We start from the raw sequence: 17,590 nt of genomic DNA, 5'->3' as shown, positions 1-17,590 counted from the left end.
CAAGGCGTCCCCATAAATCCTCCTCCCCGGTCTGATCGACGCAACAGATCCTCCTGCATGCATATGCCAGTGGTATCCAACCTTTGAAGTCACGGTACGGATATAGCCTGAGACTCGCTCCGAGGTTCAATATGAATTGAAAAAGCAAATATATCATCAGTGGATCCCATGTCCCACGATTTCATATACCGAGACTATGCATCAAGCCAAGAATTATTAAAAGAAAAGTCTTTTCAAAACAAAAGTACCGTCTCGCTGTTGCCGTCACGGCTCAGACCCACAGCTTTAGTTGAATCCTGCGAGTTCACCAGCCACACTTGATAGCCAGTCACATAATGTTTTGTTTCCCATTTTCTCCTTTTTTGTACATGGTACTTCCCCACCGGGATCTCGGGATTTCGATCATTGGGCACCCTGCCTACCCTAAGCACCCCACCATGACTCGCGCCCGGATCCCAGCGTCCAGGTCCCCGTGTGGTAGGATTGGCGATTGCGTTGCCGTTGTTACCAGGTAGATGGCCCAACAGAAAAAGGAAGTTAAATATTTTTTGAATCCGAGTCTTGTCCGAGTTACGTCCTGGTCTATATGCTTTTGGACCTTGGTTCAAATTGATAATGGTTCGTGTTTACTTACCACAGGTGGTAGGTTCGATTGTAGATCTATATGAATTGCGTACTCGCACCTATGCTTCTAAGGTTGGACTTACTGGCTACTACTTTGCTTTACTGGTTTATCCCAGTGTTAATGAACTGGGATATTGAATTGAATTGAATTGGATTTAAGTACGAAGTAACTGTACCCCATCTCATAAAAAAACAACCATGGAATGTGATGATATGAATCGAATCGATCGCACGCCATTGTATGGGCAAAATGATAAATTGTCGTGATCGAATTGAGATGGTCGATCTGTGACTCTTTCATGGTACCTACGTAGTCATTCTCGACAACTACTAGTAATTACATAGATATATACACAGAAGAAACAATATTAAAACTGGAATTCAATTCTTCAATAGTCTATATTCATCCTACCTGAATGCGACTCCAAGGTTGATGTTGTTTTCATCTTCAATGCAATCAATCCAATTCCCGAACGAAACCTTAATCCCGTCAATTTCATGCAAAGCCCCAACATCCCGATAATGGACCGTGTCTATCATGATCATTATCACCTCAACTACAAATACTAACGGGGCGGACTATTGATCTGCACGGGACGGGCCTCATTCTTCTCAGGCACGGTGCGGTACGGACGGGAGGTGGACAGCGGTTCGAGCGTTGAGAATGTCCATTCTACCTCATTTACGGATCACTAGTAGTGGTATATGCAGGTCCAGGTCCGTAGTATTGGAACGAAAAATAATAATGGGGGTGGAGGTTGAAACTCAGACTCCTCCCCGTTGTTGTTCTCCCCGAGTCCCAAGGTCGGGGCTACGGGGGAAGGGGATCAGGAGGCTGTATGCAGGTATATCAAATACTTATATCAAATCAATATCAATACCAAATATAGATGATGTCATTTCAATTCAATTCTTAATTCTTAAATGAAATGAAATGTGAGATCTAATTCGTAATTGTGATTGATTTCTTTAAGGTTTTATTGGCCAGTAGGTCCTGTTTCGGTTTCGTGCCTGCAGGTATCTGTAAGCAGAAAAAGCAAAAGGCAAACACGAATTGGGAGGGGGGGTTACATTTACCATAGCTCTTGTCTTTCATCCGAACCTACCACTATACACAATAGTTTCTTTATTCCAACTGGCGATCATCTCGATCGTGTTCTCGATTTGTTTAGCTTTTCATTGGGTTAGGAGTAGCTGCAGGATTAGCCTATAGCCTAGGGATTTGGGTTTGTTGGGTGTGCGGAGATGGTGATCGTTGCTTTATTTGGGTTGGGTGGTAGTTTGATTTGCGCAGGGGCCATCATGATGCGGGTCATTGCAGCCCTCTAGTGGAATCGATCAGGATTCTACTCAGGTACCCAGGTGTAAGGTCACGGGCACGTTTGGGGTTGGGGGTTTGTCCGGTTGGGGCTTTTTCTCGGGGGGTTCTCGGTGCCCATTGTGGTTGCAGGTATGGGGTGAAGGATTGGGGCTGAATATGAATCGGGTATGCTCGATCGTGCCAGGGTATCGGGATGGATGGATTGGGATCGAATTGTTTGCTTTCTATTTTGGGTTCTATATTTTTGTATACTGGATTGTTTGGGGGTCTCGTTATGTAGGTTTGGTAATAGTGTATGTGCCTCTTGTTTTTGAGGAATGATTGTCTGGTATGTATATACATTCTTGATAATATCTCGTCATGCGAGATTCACATTGTATCCAGCGCCCGTGTAACGCCTTGCTAACCGATCGCTTGAAAGAATCCAACCCAACAAAAGGAAGTAAAAGAGACCAGGTTCATAGCCTGGATGCAGTAGAAGTCAAATGATGTAAAAAAAAAAAATCGCCAAATTTAGAATAGAATAGAGTGAAAAGTCGCATATGTCGAGTAAGCGTATGTGCAAAGAAGTGAAGTAGAAATAAAGCATCGAAAGAGTGTGGTTTATGCTGTTCGTGCTGTCGCCTCTGAGCGTCGTCGATACTTTAGATCGTCTCGGCTGAGTAGTCGGCGCAACTTTGATACAAAACGACAAGGTAGATCTAGATTAGGAAGGTTAATTTGAAGGTTCCAGTTAAAGTGACTCGGGATGGAATTATATACGTACCACTACCTCGTCGTGTTAAGAGTGGTGGTTGTTCCATTGGTTGTGTAGTGTAGGCGGCAGCCCAGTAGTCTGTTTGGCGATAACCCGTGAAGGTGCAGCTGTTGGAGTTGTACTGCGGCTGCAGGGCCGCCACATGCGGGTAGAGCGTTGCTAACGGGGAGAGTAGCCGCTCGTCTGGTGGTGGTGAGCGTCTGCTTTCAATGCTATCGCATTTCTGAGAAGGGTGTTAGTCCTGGCTGTTGTTGTGGTGAGGATATAGATAAAGCATGAACGTACGTAGAGGTCATAGTTGGTCTTGTAAGTCATGATGGCGGGAGAATATTGTGCGGAGTGGGGGGAGAAGGGAAAAAGAAAGCCCCAAAAATAATAGGTGAATGCTTTAGCAATCACCAAGGAAGATTTTAGAATTCCCAAATTTCCACAAGTCCAAGTTCAAAGGTTGTAGGTGTAGGCAGTGAAGTGGAAGTTGTATGCAGTTGAGATGTTGAGATGCAAAGCAGATACGGCTACATTTAAAGCAGGCGGCACTCAGTGTAGATAAACGAAAGGCAGATCCTCAGCCGCAGATCCATGTCAATCTGATTTACATCTGATTTACATGAAGTTTGGGGTTAGTTGGCGCGAGATGGGGACCAGGAACCCGGGATTTGATGACGGCCAAGGCAAACGGGCGATGATCATTGGGTGAGATGCTGCGCTCAGGACCCGTAATACGTCGATGATTGCGATCCATCGGGGAGACCGAGCACCAGAACCAGTGAAAATACGAACTGAAATGTATGATGCGATTATGAAATTATTGCCTACTGCATTTTTAACATTTTTTTTTTAACATTTTTCCCTTCGTCTAAGACATCTTTCTTACCCACAATTCCCACAATTCCCACGCGTGACTGGGTTGTTCCATTCCACGGCACAATTGACCTCGTTCTGACCATCTGCCCTGTTGACCCCTTGCATAAGTCGCATCTGGGGGCTTATTTGGTTATTTTCCACGTTTTGCTGTTACAGTGCAAGGTCTAAAAGCCGATACCCTATTTTGGTATTTTGGGGGAAATATTCCTGCAATGAAACTATAGATTCCTACGTAATTGACGGTGGTAATCCTTGTGGTAGTCAAACTAGTTAGTTAGTAGGGCAGGGATTGTCGATCGGCCGAACACACCCGCTTGATTAATTGTGTGAAATTAATTCAATTTTTATTTTTTTTTACATCTCGAGAATTAATAATTAATCATGAATCAAGTTATCAAGTGGGGCTTGTCAAGAATGTTGTACAGGTCACTCTCTACTGTGTGTTGTGTGTGTGTGCAGTATGAGTACTCCGAGATTGTCTTTGGATAAAACTCCCAATACTAAACTCCAATAAGCCGAAATAGGGGAATCTCACGCGAGAGACGACCAGAGAGTCTAGTAGAGATCTCCCTCCTCTTCCAAATCATCCGATAGTGCCGTGGACTTTCTACACTATTGAGACGCTAACACATCCCCGATCTGAGCCGTGCGCATGGTTGGAAGGGCCTTAGCGACAATCTCTTTGTCGACTCCACCGACAGAGTCACAGCCACACTTCCTTTTACCCTTTCCCCACTTTCTTCCAACTCTCTTCCACTCCTTCTGTACCCAAATCCTGTCTCCTTGCTATTTGCGGACAAGCGCACGAGCCACACGCTCGGTCTCTCCGTGGCTGGTGCTTTTTTCATCTGTGGCGCAACTACCTGTGGCTCAACCCATTTGTCGCCTTACTCGATAGCTTCTCATGCCTGATCCACTCCTGCCGTCAACCCCGAACTAGTCCGCCCTTGATCTTCAAATGTGATCGTTTTTGGCATCACACCGACCCTTGGGGCCTCGGCCTTCCCGTTCGGGGCTGGTTTTCTAAGCTATAAGGTCTGCTTGATCGCCCGGTGATAGTATTCAATATTGTATCTATACTTAGCTTTCCAATACTGTCATACTCTCATCAGTCTACTTTTATCTATCAAGTCAAAACATTCAAGATTGTCTTCAATCTTCTTCGCTTTACACTATCCCGGCTTGGCCTACTTATGTCGACAATTGATCATGTCACTCAGCATGCAGGGTTCAGGAAGAGAATGCTGGGAAAACTCTCCACATATGGATCTGTGCGATCCTTATTCTCGCGAACGTCTCGCTCAAAGTATGTCTATCCAGTTCTTATTCTTTGCGATTTCATTACTCTACACTCCTCTACTTCCTCCCCCTCTGTCTATCTTATCTGAGACCTTCTTCCCTCAATTCAGGATCTGTCGAACGAGAGACTGAACGCACCTCCGACAGGCGCGCACTGTATCCCGCCGATGAGGGCATAATCTACCAAGAGGCACAACCAAGCTTAAACGACAGCGAATTTGGCCGCGTCGACCCCACGGGCTGGTACCCGCATTACAGAGAATGTGTACAGTTCTTTCTCGAGCGAAGCCAGTATATCCCCTCAGTACAGTCCGTGGCAGCTTTTATCAATATCCGTCTACCCTGTCAGTTGCCCGCTGACAGCGCCGCATCCGCATCCGCATCCGCCTCCACATCCACATCAACACCATACGTCTCTCTACGACCCTACGTCCGTCGCTTGATCGTGACAGCACAGGACTCCCCCGTTACCATGCGCACCTTCTTCGGTGACAATTGGGAAGCAGGAGTAGGTTGCATTTACAAACAAGAACGTATCAACTATCTTTTCACAGCGAAGAGTAGTGGGTGGGCATCTACTAAAACAAACTACGATATGTCGCCTGATGAACAAACTCCATTCTTGCGCCCGCTCCGAGATCCTTCCGAAGAAGAAATCCGGGCTGCGGAGGCGCGCTGGAGTGAATGGCTGGCTATGGAGGATTGGATGGTGGGGGCTCGGAGCCCCTGGTAAATGAAAAAAAAAGCAGGGATTCAATTAATTTCCCGTGATGAGACATGGCTATTGTTTTTATTTTCTGGGGTTTTTCTTTTGTTTTCGTGTTATTTTCCTTTGAAACCCAATGAATCTCTTTTGTTTTATTTATTTCTTATGTATTTCCCTTTTGTTCTTCACATTCATTTCCTCCACGAGGGTCAAAAAAGGAACACCCTCGTGTGGTCGGGTTATATAGTTCCGGCGTTGCAGATAGTTTGGGCGTTACGATACATCCGATTCGACTATTTCTTCACGAAATTGAAACTACCGAGTAGAAGATCTAATTAATTTATTTCATCATCAATCATTTTCAACGCTAGCAACTTCACCACCAAATGATCGCCCTGGAACCCACACGCCAATGCACAGATGACAGTGATCGCCGGCGGATCCCCTGTCAACAATCAATAGCGCCGCACCGCCACAAGCCCTGACCAGGGGAAACAAGCCCTGGAGCATGACAAATACTTATTTTTATTGGGATTTGCAGGTGCTGGTATAGTATGTGCCTGAGTCTTCAGTCGGAAAAAGTCTCCAATTTCCTTCTCGGGTTTAGTTCTTAATACTAGCACTCAGCTCCACTCATCCTGGGTGACTCACGACTTCAAGTTGATTTATACCAGTCGTATCTTAAGACATGTCATCCTGTCAATATCCACTTCCACCCTCAGGCTTCTAATTATCAATAGTCTCTCTTGAAGTTAATCCTGAAGGTTCCAATCGCCAGGATACCCTTACAAAGTGACACATCCAGTCTCCCCCGTAAACCAGGTTCCCGGAATTCTATCCGTCCAATTTCCAATCCATCCCCGTACCTGGATCTGCACCTGTCCCTGCATTGAGATCGCTTAACCATGTCACAAATCTACGAGCACGATGACAAGGCCTCATCACTCTTTCCGCATCTAATTCACCACCTTCCACACTCTATCTCGCTTCTCCGTCGTATTCAGCACGGAATCGCCTACCCAGCTCCCACCGCCAAGATCCTAGCTTCCTTCCCGCCTTCGTCTCCTGGGACCTCAGCCCCTGATCCCAGTCCCAATCAGCCATGGCTGGCTGCGCGAGTGGATCTCTCCCGCGGCAGAGAGACCCAGATCATCATCTACTCCAGTCTTGAAGCGGAGCACACGTCAATTCAGCCGATCGCTGTCAGCCCTCACGGCAATCCCGGCCCCAGTCCCAGTTCCACCACACTGGAACACGCTACTTACAAGGTTGCCACTATTTCTGCTGAGCAGACTCATCTAGATCTGGTCCGTGATCAATTTCTAGCTTTATTGGCTTATATTAAAGCGAATATGTTACCGGAGTATCTGGCTTCTTTACCTGAGGCACCTGCGACGACAGAACTAAACTCACCAAATGGTGTCGCGTTGATTCCGGCGCCGGATCCACACGCTTTCCTTATTGGATCCCTGCATACGGGATTGTTTAATTTGCTTTTGAAAGATGCTATCTACCCCTCTACGGGCGCAGATAACGATGCCGCGAACCCGATCTCGAAAATAAAGGTTCATCGCTTCGATAACCCGCCCTATGGCAAGTTCTTCTTTCGGCGCGATGCATTCACCGTGTCGCAGGATGGCGTTGAGACCGAGAACCATTTACCGGCTGGATATCGTTTCCATGATCGGAAAGGAAGAAAGGGAGTCCTAGACTCGCATCTGGACCTTGTGCAGAGTCGTACACATATTCCTCGCTCGAGGGCGCAATTATCTAGTATTCCTGGTGTGGCTATCTACTCTGATGCTGGTCCTGATTCTGGTGATGAGGAGATGCCCATTGCATGGGCTTTTCTGGGTGTTGATGGAGCCTTGGCTACGTTGCATGTTGAACCTGAACATCGAGGAAGGGGGTTAGCACTTGCTTTGTCGAAAGAGACGATGCGGAAGGGGATGGATGCGGAGGGAGTTTTTGGGGCTGCGAGACTTGCGTTGGATCAGAAGCTGGCGGAACGGTCTGCAGACTGGGTGCATACTGAGGTGGCTCATTATAATCAGGCTAGTCGGAGGGTTATGGAGAAGGTTGGTGGGGAGGAAAAGACCTTTGTTATGTGGTCCGTTATAGAACTTTGTGATTGAAATCCTGGTTGGAGCCCTGATTGGAGTGATTTCTAAGATCTGAGATGAATGCATTGACTGGATGCCTAAGAGATATGTATATACATTGATTTATGTACGTCGATACAGATCGAGACATAATGTGGATATATGTGCTCAATCGATCATGTTTGTGATATTATTGCAAGTTTATGATACATATCTGCATTATCATCATAATGATTTATGAAGATGAGTCGCGGATTAGATGGGAATTAGACATTACCAAAACTTGAACAGCCTATTCTTAGAATTTCGGGATCCATACTAACATCCGACTTTCTTCCCCATACTTCTCTTCATACATCTATCATGATTTCCTCCTCGTGCACCATGATATCCTCTTCATGCTTCATAATCTCCTCTCCATGCATTGTGATTTCATTCTCCTTTTCCTCATTCTCCTCCTGTTTCTCCTTTGATTTCTCTTCCTGCTTCTCAGACGACTCCTTCTCCTTCTCGGACTCCTCCTCCTTCTCAAACTCCTCCTCCTTCTCAAACTCCTCCTCCTTCTCAGATTCCACCTCATACTGTTGCTTCTTTTCTTCTCTAGTCTTCTCATAATCAACGATCTGTCCATCACTAAACTTTACATATTCCTCCATCTCATGTTCTACCTCGTCATCAGAATACGGAGCCCGATAAAGCCTATGCTTAGGACGAGCCCTATAAAAAATCTCCCAATAGATACTATCCCACAACGTAATATTCTCAAGGCCCATATTAATCCAGAAAGCGCCAGAATCATATGATTCCTGCATCAAATCCGACAACGGCCTCTGAGCACGATCTAGTTGATCCCCCATCTGCTCCTCGACTGTTTTCATCGCTTTCAGAAAAAGATCCAAGGCCATCTCATACTGCGCTTTCCACCATTTCAACGCGCCTATCTCCAATGCTGCCTTTGGCAAAGCAATAGCTAGCCACTGCGGCGGGTCGTGCGAGTATCGTGCCGGCATGGTATTGTTGAATTCCAGATCTATCATGCCTATCACTTTTCCCGTGTCTGGGTCGACGAGCAAATTCCTTGGATCAAAATCCACATTTGAAGGTAGAAAGGGACCGTTTTCATACTCATCATTTAGATTGTAGAGCTCAGTAGCCATCTTTGCGAATGCCGGATAACTTAAAAACCGGGCTCGGGCTATATTGGCCGCCTCTTTGAAGTCGATGTTTTCTATTCCCCTAGCTTTTTGCACAGATTTGCCATTTTCCTTTTCGCGTGGCATATTAATGTTGCGTATATCTTTCAGCAGGTGGTGATGCTCGGAAAGATTATATTTGACGTAGTCGCTGCAGCATGTAAATGGTCCCTTGGACCATCTTTCGACCGGGTAATTGGGGATATCGGAATTCGCTAACTCCCTGTCCATGGTGAGTGGACGCTCAGTAACAACCCATTCATTCAAAGCATTCTGCGTAATAGACCCAATTCGATCAAGAGATATACTCCGAAGTTCAATCAGGAACTGAGCCACATCTTCATAAGCAGTCATCCGCAGTGCATCGGATTCTTCACTCTCCCCAGCATCAGGGAGGTTATCACAGAGGAAATTCCGTAGACTTTTCCCCTTCAGAAATTCCATCAATATAAAGGGAATACCAAGTGGCCATTCGGATTTGGGTAAATCAACACTAGATGTATAGATATGTGCGATTCGCATACTGGTTTTCTCTTTGAAACATTTCATCCAGGCGACTTCGTTTCGGACTTTTTCTTCCATCAGGAGAACAAATGAGTGCCCTGGCTTCGGCATGCGGAGAATAACATCTGTTTTGTCTTCGAAAGTAAAGCGGAATATCTGATTAAAAGATCCGACTTTCACATCTGCTTCAATTCTGGTTGCTTTTCCCTTGCCCTTTATTTGTGCGGTCACGAATTCTTCAAGTATGCTGGTTGTTGAGTCATTTAGATGGGTTTCTTCCCATTCATCGAAAAATGCTGTGCCTTCGTCCCAGCTCCATTCATCACCTGCGACGTATAGGGAGTATGGTGAAGGGAATTCGAAAATGGTATAGCCTGAGGTTGGATCCATCTTTAGATCCATAGATGGGGTTGATTTGGTGGTAAGTTGGATTGGAATAGGGGTTCTAGTTCTGGGATTTGGGATTTGAGATTTGGGATTGGGTGGAAAGAGATGAATCTTTTTCGAGTGAGTTAGGCTGTAATGCATTTGAGCCCCTGTTGGTTTTTTGTTTGGTGATAGGCCACTTATAGACCCGTGGACTTATCATTGTGTATTATTACAGCGCCGGTCCGAGCACTTCCCCCTTAAAGCTGCATGTATGACAGGTCTATTTGGAAAATGATGGACTACTATGTACGTACAGAGTAAATTTAAAGTTCTAAATGCGAAGCTCGGTGAGTCCTACAAGGTACCTACCTATCCATGGATGTAGTTAGCCGTACTGGTATACGGGTCCCTCTGGTACATACTATACCTGGGCATGTAGCCATGGACAGGAAGTATTGTTTACTTTGCGCCTTAATATTGCCACGCCACTATGAATTCCAAATCATCCTCAATTATCTATCCAGATCTTGATTAGTGTGCCAAATATACATAATAAGTCTGTTATCTCCCATAGTTAAGGAATTCCCGAATTCCCCCACTGTCGATCTCCCCCAAAATGGCTTAGCGTTCCGATGATCGGGATGAGCCACAAGACTATCGGTCAAGTCACCCTTCGTCCTTCTTCCTCTCGCTCTACACCCATCCCTACCAATTGATACCTCACGAAATACACAAAATGAGCAACGAAAAGGGAGTCGCCGAGAACATGCTTTGGGGAGGTCGCTTCACCCGTAAGAATTCCCCCCGTCAAACCCCCACCAACCCCCGCCAAACCAATTGACTCACACTAACAAAAAAATAATTCAGAGGGCCTCGACCCCCTCATGGTGCAGTACAATGAGTCTCTGCCCTACGACCGCATCATGTGGAAGCAGGATATTGCTGGCTCAATCGCATTCGCCCGCGCCAACATGAAGAACGGCATCCTGACACAGCACGAGTTCGCCGAAATCGAGCGCGGCTTCGCCCAGATCTCCGAGGAATGGCGCACAGATACCTTCGAGCCCAAGCCTAACGACGAGGATATCCACACCGCCAACGAGCGTCGTCTTGGTGAGATTATCGGAAAGGAGATTGGTGGCAAGCTGCACACTGGTCGCTCGCGCAATGAGCAGGTCGCTACTGATATGCGTCTGTGGTTGCGTGATGAGTTGCGCGTGCTCGATTCTCAGCTTTGCGACCTGATTAAGGTTTCTGTTGCTCGTGCTGAGAAGGAAATTGACTACCTCATGCCCGGTTATACCCATTTGCAGAAGGCTCAGCCTGTTCGCTGGGCTCACTGGATGCTGTCGCATGCTACTGCTTTTGCTAGTGAGTTGCAGCGCCTGCGCGAGGTTATTGCTCGTGTGAACCGCAGCCCTCTCGGATGTGGTGCTTTGGCAGGTAACCCTTTCAACATTGACCGTGAGGCCATGGCTAAGGAGCTTGGTTTCGATGGTCTGCTGTATAACTCTATGAACACTGTTGGAGACCGTGATTTCGCCATGGAGACCATGCAGTGGGGTAGCTCTTTCATGCTGAAAATCTCTCGCTGGGCCGAGGATTTGATTATCTACAGCAGCTTGGAGTTCGGATTCGTGCGTCTGTCCGACGCTTACTCTACTGGATCCTCTTTGATGCCCCAGAAGAAGAACGCAGGTAGGTTTCTACACTAGGCCTCCTTTTCATCTCAATCCAGTCAATGCTAATTCGTGTTCAATTTATAGACAGCCTTGAGCTCCTTCGTGGCAAGTCTGGCCGTGCCTTCGGTCAAATGGCTGGCCTGATGATGACCATCAAGGGTCTGCCTACTACCTATAACAAGGATCTGCAGGAGAGCATTGAGCCCCTGCTCGACCACATTAAGACCGTCAGCGACAGTATCCTGATCGCTACCGGTGTTCTGTCTACACTGACTGCCAACCCCGAGAAGATGGCTGCCGCTCTGGCCCCTGAGATGCTGGCCACCGAGTTCGCAGACTACCTTGTTCGCAAGGGTGTTCCTTTCCGTGAGGGCCACCACATCTCCGGCCGTGTCGTTCAACTGGCTGAGAGCACCAATGTTCCCATGGATACACTCACTCTGGAGCAGCTTCAGGGTATTGATGCTCGCTTCGGTGAGGATGTCCAGGCTTGTCTCGACTATGAGCGCGCTGTAGAGTTGAAGGATGCCATCGGTGGCACCAGCAAGCGTGCTGTTATGGAGCAGACTGGCGTGTTGAAGAAACTCCTGTAGATATCTCGTGTGATCTATGAGTGAATGTGGTATGGAGTTTTATGTGCAGTATACCATGAAAAGTGCTAGCGGAATTTTCCAGGATATGATTTGGGTTAGACAAAAATGATATATATAAGTTTCTTTCGGTTTATATTTGATTTTTCACTGAGTCTACAGAGATGTAGCTTCAATCTAGTTTTGCAACGTACCAATTTAGATTTTCATATCTGTAGAAGAATGCAAATGGGGAATATTCAAACGTGGAACCTCCAATCATCAATTTTATAAGTACATGATGGTCAGGTAACTCAATCTATCATTGAAACATCTCAAAAATAACTTTGTGGGGTAATATCATAAAAAGACATGAATGGAAAACACAAGACAAGAAAGCTGAAAAAATGAAAGTCTTTAGAAAACACAGTGAAGAAACAAAATCTATCGGCAAGATCAATATCTAACCTTGTTCTTAACCTTCAACTCCCTAGGAGCAGCTGGAACCTTATCTCTAGGATGAATAGAATCATCGTCAAAGAAAGTCTGATCTTCCGTCCCTTTTCTGTCCTTTGTTCTTCTTTGTCCTGGAGAAGCAGACTGCGCCACCGACTGAGGGGAATAACGAGTATCAGAGCGTTCTGAATAAGGGCTCGAGTCCATGTTTAAGAAATTTGTTGGCTGTCTATGTCTAGAGTACTGATTATTCTGACGAGGTGATAAGCTGTTACTAGGTCTTAGAGGTGTATTGTCGAACTGAAGTCGAGTATTCAAAATCGCACTTGGAGAAGAAATGCTAGTAGCCGTAGGAGAGCTAGGCTGTGGAGCTTCGCCGACAATGTTCACAGAAGAAGAACTGGGCAATGCAACTGAAGACGCAGCGATAGAGCTGGGCTTCGGAGGGGGGCGATCTCTGAGAATCTTGACCGAAGATGAACTGGGCAATGCAAACGAGGACGCCACGACAGAGGCAGGACTATCAGGCGGCGTGTCAGGCCTGGGAAGACCAGCTGTCGGTGTTGCGACCCAAGAAAAGACAGCTGGTTCTCTCTGTTTGTGTTGTTGTCTCTGGTCTAGTGGCAAGTTGATAAGTTCTTTCTGAGAGTAGGGCGCTAGCTCGGCACGGGTTTGTTGGAGGGCTGTATCTGGGAGTTCAGGCGGGTGTTGCTGTCTTCTAGCACTCAAGGGTGGCTGAACCCTGAATCCTGGAGGCGCTGTGTGAGGAAGACTTAATGTTGACCCACTGGCAGTGGGTGATGATAATCCGCCAGACATGACTATGGGAATATTTGACCCTGTGTTGTGGCGGTCGAGCAATGGATATGAAGTCTTTGTTTTTGTTTTGGGGCTCGAGCCGTATGGACCATAGCGAGTGTCTGAGGTGCGGAGAGGCTCATCCAGATTAAGAGTCTGTCGTTGTTGACGTTTGCGTTTTCGGCACCAGAAAATGAGTATCCCGATGACCAACAGGGCTACTACCACGCCCGCGATAACCCCACCGATTATGACTCCACGTGTGGCGTTTGAGCTTGTTGTGCTGGCCACGGTTGAGGTGCTTGTTGATGATACAGCAGAAATAGCACTCGACTGATTTTCAACAGCGAGATCAGTCACTTGCGAGGTGGTCTTTGTTGTTGTTGTTGCTTCACTTGAGGTACTGTGACTTGTTGGAGATGTAGAGGCACTGGTGGTAGTGGAAGACTTAGAAGTCGATGTGCTTTTTGTAGTTGCAGTATCGTCATCATCTGTACAGACACCATTGTCACATGGATCCATTGAGCAGCATCCTTCGTAGTCATTAGCTGAGCATGTATACCACTGTTTATCACCGGTGCATGTTTGATACGCGCGAGGAGCGAGAAGATCCATCAGAGCGAGTGACTGTGTGAATGAGAGTAAATAAGATCAAAAGCACCAACGTGTGATGGCGGGCATGGAAGTTGGGACCACAGAGCAACCACAGAGCAAACGAGTGTAAGTGATGCTTTGGAGCCCAGCAGCGGTAAACAGACAGGGCCCCATTATATCAAGTACACCGTCAACCTCCATGACTTAGAGCCTCACGAAAGGCTTTGATGACTCGGTACCTAATTTTAATCAAAGACGTGTATCTCTGTCGTCAATGGCTTTCACAATGAACGGACCCGGACTTGAATGCAAATGTGCGCTAAAGATAGAATGCGCATGAATCGTCAGCCGTCAGTCATGCACGCAATACTACGAGAATATTCATAGATCGAGGGAGATATTGAGTCCAGAAAATAATGAAAAAAAAGAAAATTTGAGTGATATCAGAACAACTGAGGGGAAAAGCTCAGTACACCGACTCTTCGCCTGTTAATAATAAAAAGGAAATATGGCTATACAGGAGGGTAAATAACACAAGTTAAAATAAGAAACATGATCTTTTCATAGGTTCCACCGTTGATACCACGCTTGTTTCATCTCTCGGAGCCCACATGTTACCAATGATCATCTGAATCACTTGAAACCAAGGCGTGGTATATTCTTTCAACTCCAGGGTGACAAAGCGTTTAGTAGGTACGCTTGAAGGGGGGAACGGGCTTGCACTCGGCCTCATCCAGGGTGTTAGCCTCAACGGCACGGTAGCCCAGCTCAACCTTGCCGTGGGCCTCCTTCTGCCAGGTGAGGGTGTGCTTCATCCAGTTGGTGTCGTCACGGTCGGGGAAGTCCTCACGGGCGTGGGCACCACGAGACTCCTTACGGTTAGCGGCAGCAGTGGCGGTTTGGGTACTAGAAACAGTAAAAACAACGAGTTAGTCACAATTGGTCGCAGACATGAGTAGTAGAGGCTTTCTGTCTATGACAGAGGGTATACGTACGCGCAAGTAAGCAGGTTACGGAGCTCAAGAGTCTCAACAAGGTCGGAGTTCCAGATCATGCTGCGGTCCTTGGTGTTGACCTGGTCGTACCAGGTATCGATCTCGTTGATCTTCCCAACACCCTCATCCAGGGACTCCTGGGTACGGAACACACTGACATCAGTCTGCATGGTCTTCTGCATAGCGTTACGGACATCGAAGGTGCTCTTGGGGCCGTCAGCGGTACGGGCGAAGTCCAGATCCTTGATGGACTGGGCACCAGCATCGGAAGCCAGCTCCTTGTGGGGCTTGCCAGGGGAAGAAGTATCGCGGACACGGTGAGAAACAGCACGACCGAAGACGATCAGATCGAGCAGGGAGTTGGCACCCAGACGGTTGGCACCGTGGACAGACACGGAGGCGGCCTCACCACAAGCGTACAGACCGGGGACAACCTTGTCGTTACCGTTCTCATCAACATCCAGAACCTCACCAGTGTACTTGGTAGGGATACCACCCATGTTGTAGTGGACAGTGGGCAGGACGGGAATGGGCTGCTTGGTGACATCGACACCAGCGAAGATGGAAGCGGTCTCGGAAATACCAGGCAGACGCTCGTGCAGGAGCTCAGCGGGCAAGTGGCTCAGCTGGAGGTAGATGTGGTCCTTCTCGGGACCCACACCACGGCCCTCACGGATCTCCAGAGTCATGGAACGAGAGACGACGTCACGAGAGGCAAGATCCTTGGCGGTAGGAGCGTAACGCTCCATGAAACGTTCACCCTCGGAGTTGAGCAGGTAACCACCCTCACCACGAGAGCCCTCAGTGATCAGACATCCGGCACCGTAGATACCAGTGGGGTGGAACTGGACGAACTCCAGATCCTGGTTAGGAAGACCAGCACGAGCAACCATGGCCATACCGTCACCGGTGCAAGTGTGGGCCGAAGTGCAAGAGAAGTAAGCACGTCCGTAACCACCGGTAGCCAGGACAGTGTGGTGAGCCTTGAAACGGTGCAGAGTACCATCCTCTTGGTTGTAGGCAATGATACCACGGCACTCACCATCCTCCATCAGAAGATCAAGAGCGAAGTACTCGATGAAGTAGTTAGTGTTGTGGCGCAGAGACTGGCCGTAGAGGGTGTGAAGCAGGGCGTGACCAGTACGATCAGCGGCAGCACAGCAACGGTAGGCCTGGCCACCCTTTCCGAACTCCTTAGACTGACCACCGAAAGCACGCTGGTAGATACGGCCATCCTCGGTACGGGAGAAGGGGCAACCATAACCCTCAAGCTCGCGGACGGAGGCGGGAGCCTCACGGGTCATATAGTGAATAGCATCCTGGTCACCAAGCCAATCGGAACCCTTCACGGTATCGTACATGTGCCATCTCCAGTCATCCTCGTGCATGCTATTGAGCCAGTTAGTTCCTGTTCCGCCATAACGGCTACACGGTATAAAAACGCAAAGATCTCGAAGGCGAGGGAAACCTACTTTCCGAGAGCGGCGTTGATACCACCCTGGGCAGCAACGGTGTGAGATCGAGTAGGGAACAGCTTGGAAACACAGGCAGTGTTGAAGCCAGCCTCAGCCAAACCGAAGGCAGCACGCAGACCGGCACCACCGGCACCAACAACGACGGCATCGTACTCGTGGTCCTGTGCTAGTCAGAATGACACTTCCCCAATATATCTTTCAAGTCCCTGCAGGGGTTTTGGCTTACAATGACGGGGTACTTCTCAGAAATGTAGCCATTGGCAGCCTTGGCGCGCAGCGGGTTGGGAGTCCAGATTCGGGCTATCGACGGTGCGTGATTAGTTGGTGATGACGACGTGACGTTATTTCGGACGAAATGATTCTCAATGCATACCAGCGGGACGAGATGATGAGAAAAGGCGTCTCTGATCCCTCAAGACACGAGAAACCTATAATTTGACAATCAATCGGTTAGTTCAACCGTCGCGCACCCGGGCCGAAAATCATCGCAAGTCGGCTACTTACCTTCGAGGCGGGAGTCAAGCTCCGCAAGCTCAGGGAGCTCATTATGACGGGTGCAAGGAGAATGGAATCCCTAAACGCCCGAAAGAAGAAGAAAGCACCGGTTATACGGTGTAGATTAGAGAATGGCAGAGGGGAGAGGTGGAAGAACTTCCTGTCAGTAAAGGGCAACTTCGGCGATGGAATTCGGCTTGCGGATGGCAGTTGGCGCTGACCTAATCGCTAGCTTTTACAATTGAACGCGCGGTGATTGGCTGCTTCGGGCCCTACTCATTTTCGTGCGCCGTGACTTGCCTCGGGAGCCCGGGACACACGTGACTTCATTTTCGTAGATCCAGCTTCTTATTCGGTGTCTTGTGCTTGTTATACACGGCAGATTTATTGGAAAAAGGCTTGAGACGTTTTATTTGCCATTTATGAGTTTTTAGTTATTTTTAATCAAATATCACCCACGGTCAAATCCCTTATACACATTCCGAATTCTCTCCATTGAACCCATTAGCCGATGTACAGTTATTCTCCTTTTCCCCGGATATACGATCTTCCCACACATTTCGGGAACAAGATTATCCGGCCCGAGATGCTAGTCAAGACCCACCACGCCTAGCAGCCAAGCAGATCCCAAGCTTTCAAAGCTAAGGTGCTACATAATACCTAACAAACTATGGGTATTGGACGATCGATCTAGACCAAGATAAAAGTATAAAAAATTATAGATTCGTCTACACGATCAAGGGATATCCCCCAGAAAGCCAACATGCAAACAATGTGAGAAAAGAGA

The 17,590-nt window shown here is 47.6% G+C and overlaps 7 protein-coding genes across 7 annotated transcripts; 3 read left to right on the top strand and 4 right to left on the bottom strand.

Moving 5' to 3' along the window:
- Window positions 1–2,548: 2,548 nt before the first annotated feature.
- Window positions 2,549–3,017, bottom strand: N7478_001630 (uncharacterized protein; the record flags this gene model as incomplete). Its single annotated transcript, XM_056917845.1, has 3 exons — window positions 2,549–2,646; window positions 2,712–2,925; window positions 2,988–3,017. 3 exons carry the CDS (start codon window positions 3,015–3,017, stop codon window positions 2,549–2,551), a joined length of 342 nt encoding a protein of 113 aa, XP_056783456.1.
- A 1,770-nt stretch (window positions 3,018–4,787) lies between these two features.
- N7478_001629 (uncharacterized protein) lies at window positions 4,788–5,598 on the top strand (the record flags this gene model as incomplete). Its single annotated transcript, XM_056917844.1, has 2 exons — window positions 4,788–4,872; window positions 4,976–5,598. The coding sequence occupies 2 exons, from the start codon at window positions 4,788–4,790 to the stop codon at window positions 5,596–5,598; spliced, it is 708 nt and encodes a 235-aa protein (XP_056783455.1).
- Window positions 5,599–6,476: 878 nt separating this feature from the next.
- Window positions 6,477–7,706, top strand: N7478_001628 (Acyl-CoA N-acyltransferase; the record flags this gene model as incomplete). Its single annotated transcript, XM_056917843.1, has 1 exon — window positions 6,477–7,706. One exon carries the CDS (start codon window positions 6,477–6,479, stop codon window positions 7,704–7,706), a length of 1,230 nt encoding a protein of 409 aa, XP_056783454.1.
- A 317-nt stretch (window positions 7,707–8,023) lies between these two features.
- On the bottom strand, window positions 8,024–9,760 carry N7478_001627 (phosphotransferase enzyme family protein; the record flags this gene model as incomplete). Its single annotated transcript, XM_056917842.1, has 1 exon — window positions 8,024–9,760. One exon carries the CDS (start codon window positions 9,758–9,760, stop codon window positions 8,024–8,026), a length of 1,737 nt encoding a protein of 578 aa, XP_056783453.1.
- A 715-nt stretch (window positions 9,761–10,475) lies between these two features.
- Window positions 10,476–12,014, top strand: N7478_001626 (argininosuccinate lyase ARG4; the record flags this gene model as incomplete). Its single annotated transcript, XM_056917841.1, has 3 exons — window positions 10,476–10,530; window positions 10,607–11,437; window positions 11,506–12,014. 3 exons carry the CDS (start codon window positions 10,476–10,478, stop codon window positions 12,012–12,014), a joined length of 1,395 nt encoding a protein of 464 aa, XP_056783452.1.
- Window positions 12,015–12,446: 432 nt separating this feature from the next.
- Window positions 12,447–13,859, bottom strand: N7478_001625 (uncharacterized protein; the record flags this gene model as incomplete). Its single annotated transcript, XM_056917840.1, has 1 exon — window positions 12,447–13,859. One exon carries the CDS (start codon window positions 13,857–13,859, stop codon window positions 12,447–12,449), a length of 1,413 nt encoding a protein of 470 aa, XP_056783451.1.
- A 665-nt stretch (window positions 13,860–14,524) lies between these two features.
- Window positions 14,525–16,854, bottom strand: N7478_001624 (succinate dehydrogenase flavoprotein subunit; the record flags this gene model as incomplete). The annotated part of the gene is made up of 6 exons (XM_056917839.1): window positions 14,525–14,744; window positions 14,834–16,222; window positions 16,306–16,469; window positions 16,535–16,608; window positions 16,682–16,736; window positions 16,813–16,854. The coding sequence occupies 6 exons, from the start codon at window positions 16,852–16,854 to the stop codon at window positions 14,525–14,527; spliced, it is 1,944 nt and encodes a 647-aa protein (XP_056783450.1).
- Between the last annotated feature and the right edge of the window lie 736 nt (window positions 16,855–17,590).

The sequence above is a fragment of the Penicillium angulare genome (assembly GCF_028827245.1).
Source record: "Penicillium angulare strain IBT 27051 chromosome Unknown utg000002l_segment0_segment0, whole genome shotgun sequence".
Classification (NCBI taxonomy): domain Eukaryota; kingdom Fungi; phylum Ascomycota; class Eurotiomycetes; order Eurotiales; family Aspergillaceae; genus Penicillium; species Penicillium angulare.
Note: the sequence above shows the minus strand (reverse complement) of the source record. Positions and strands in the feature narration are given on the sequence as shown.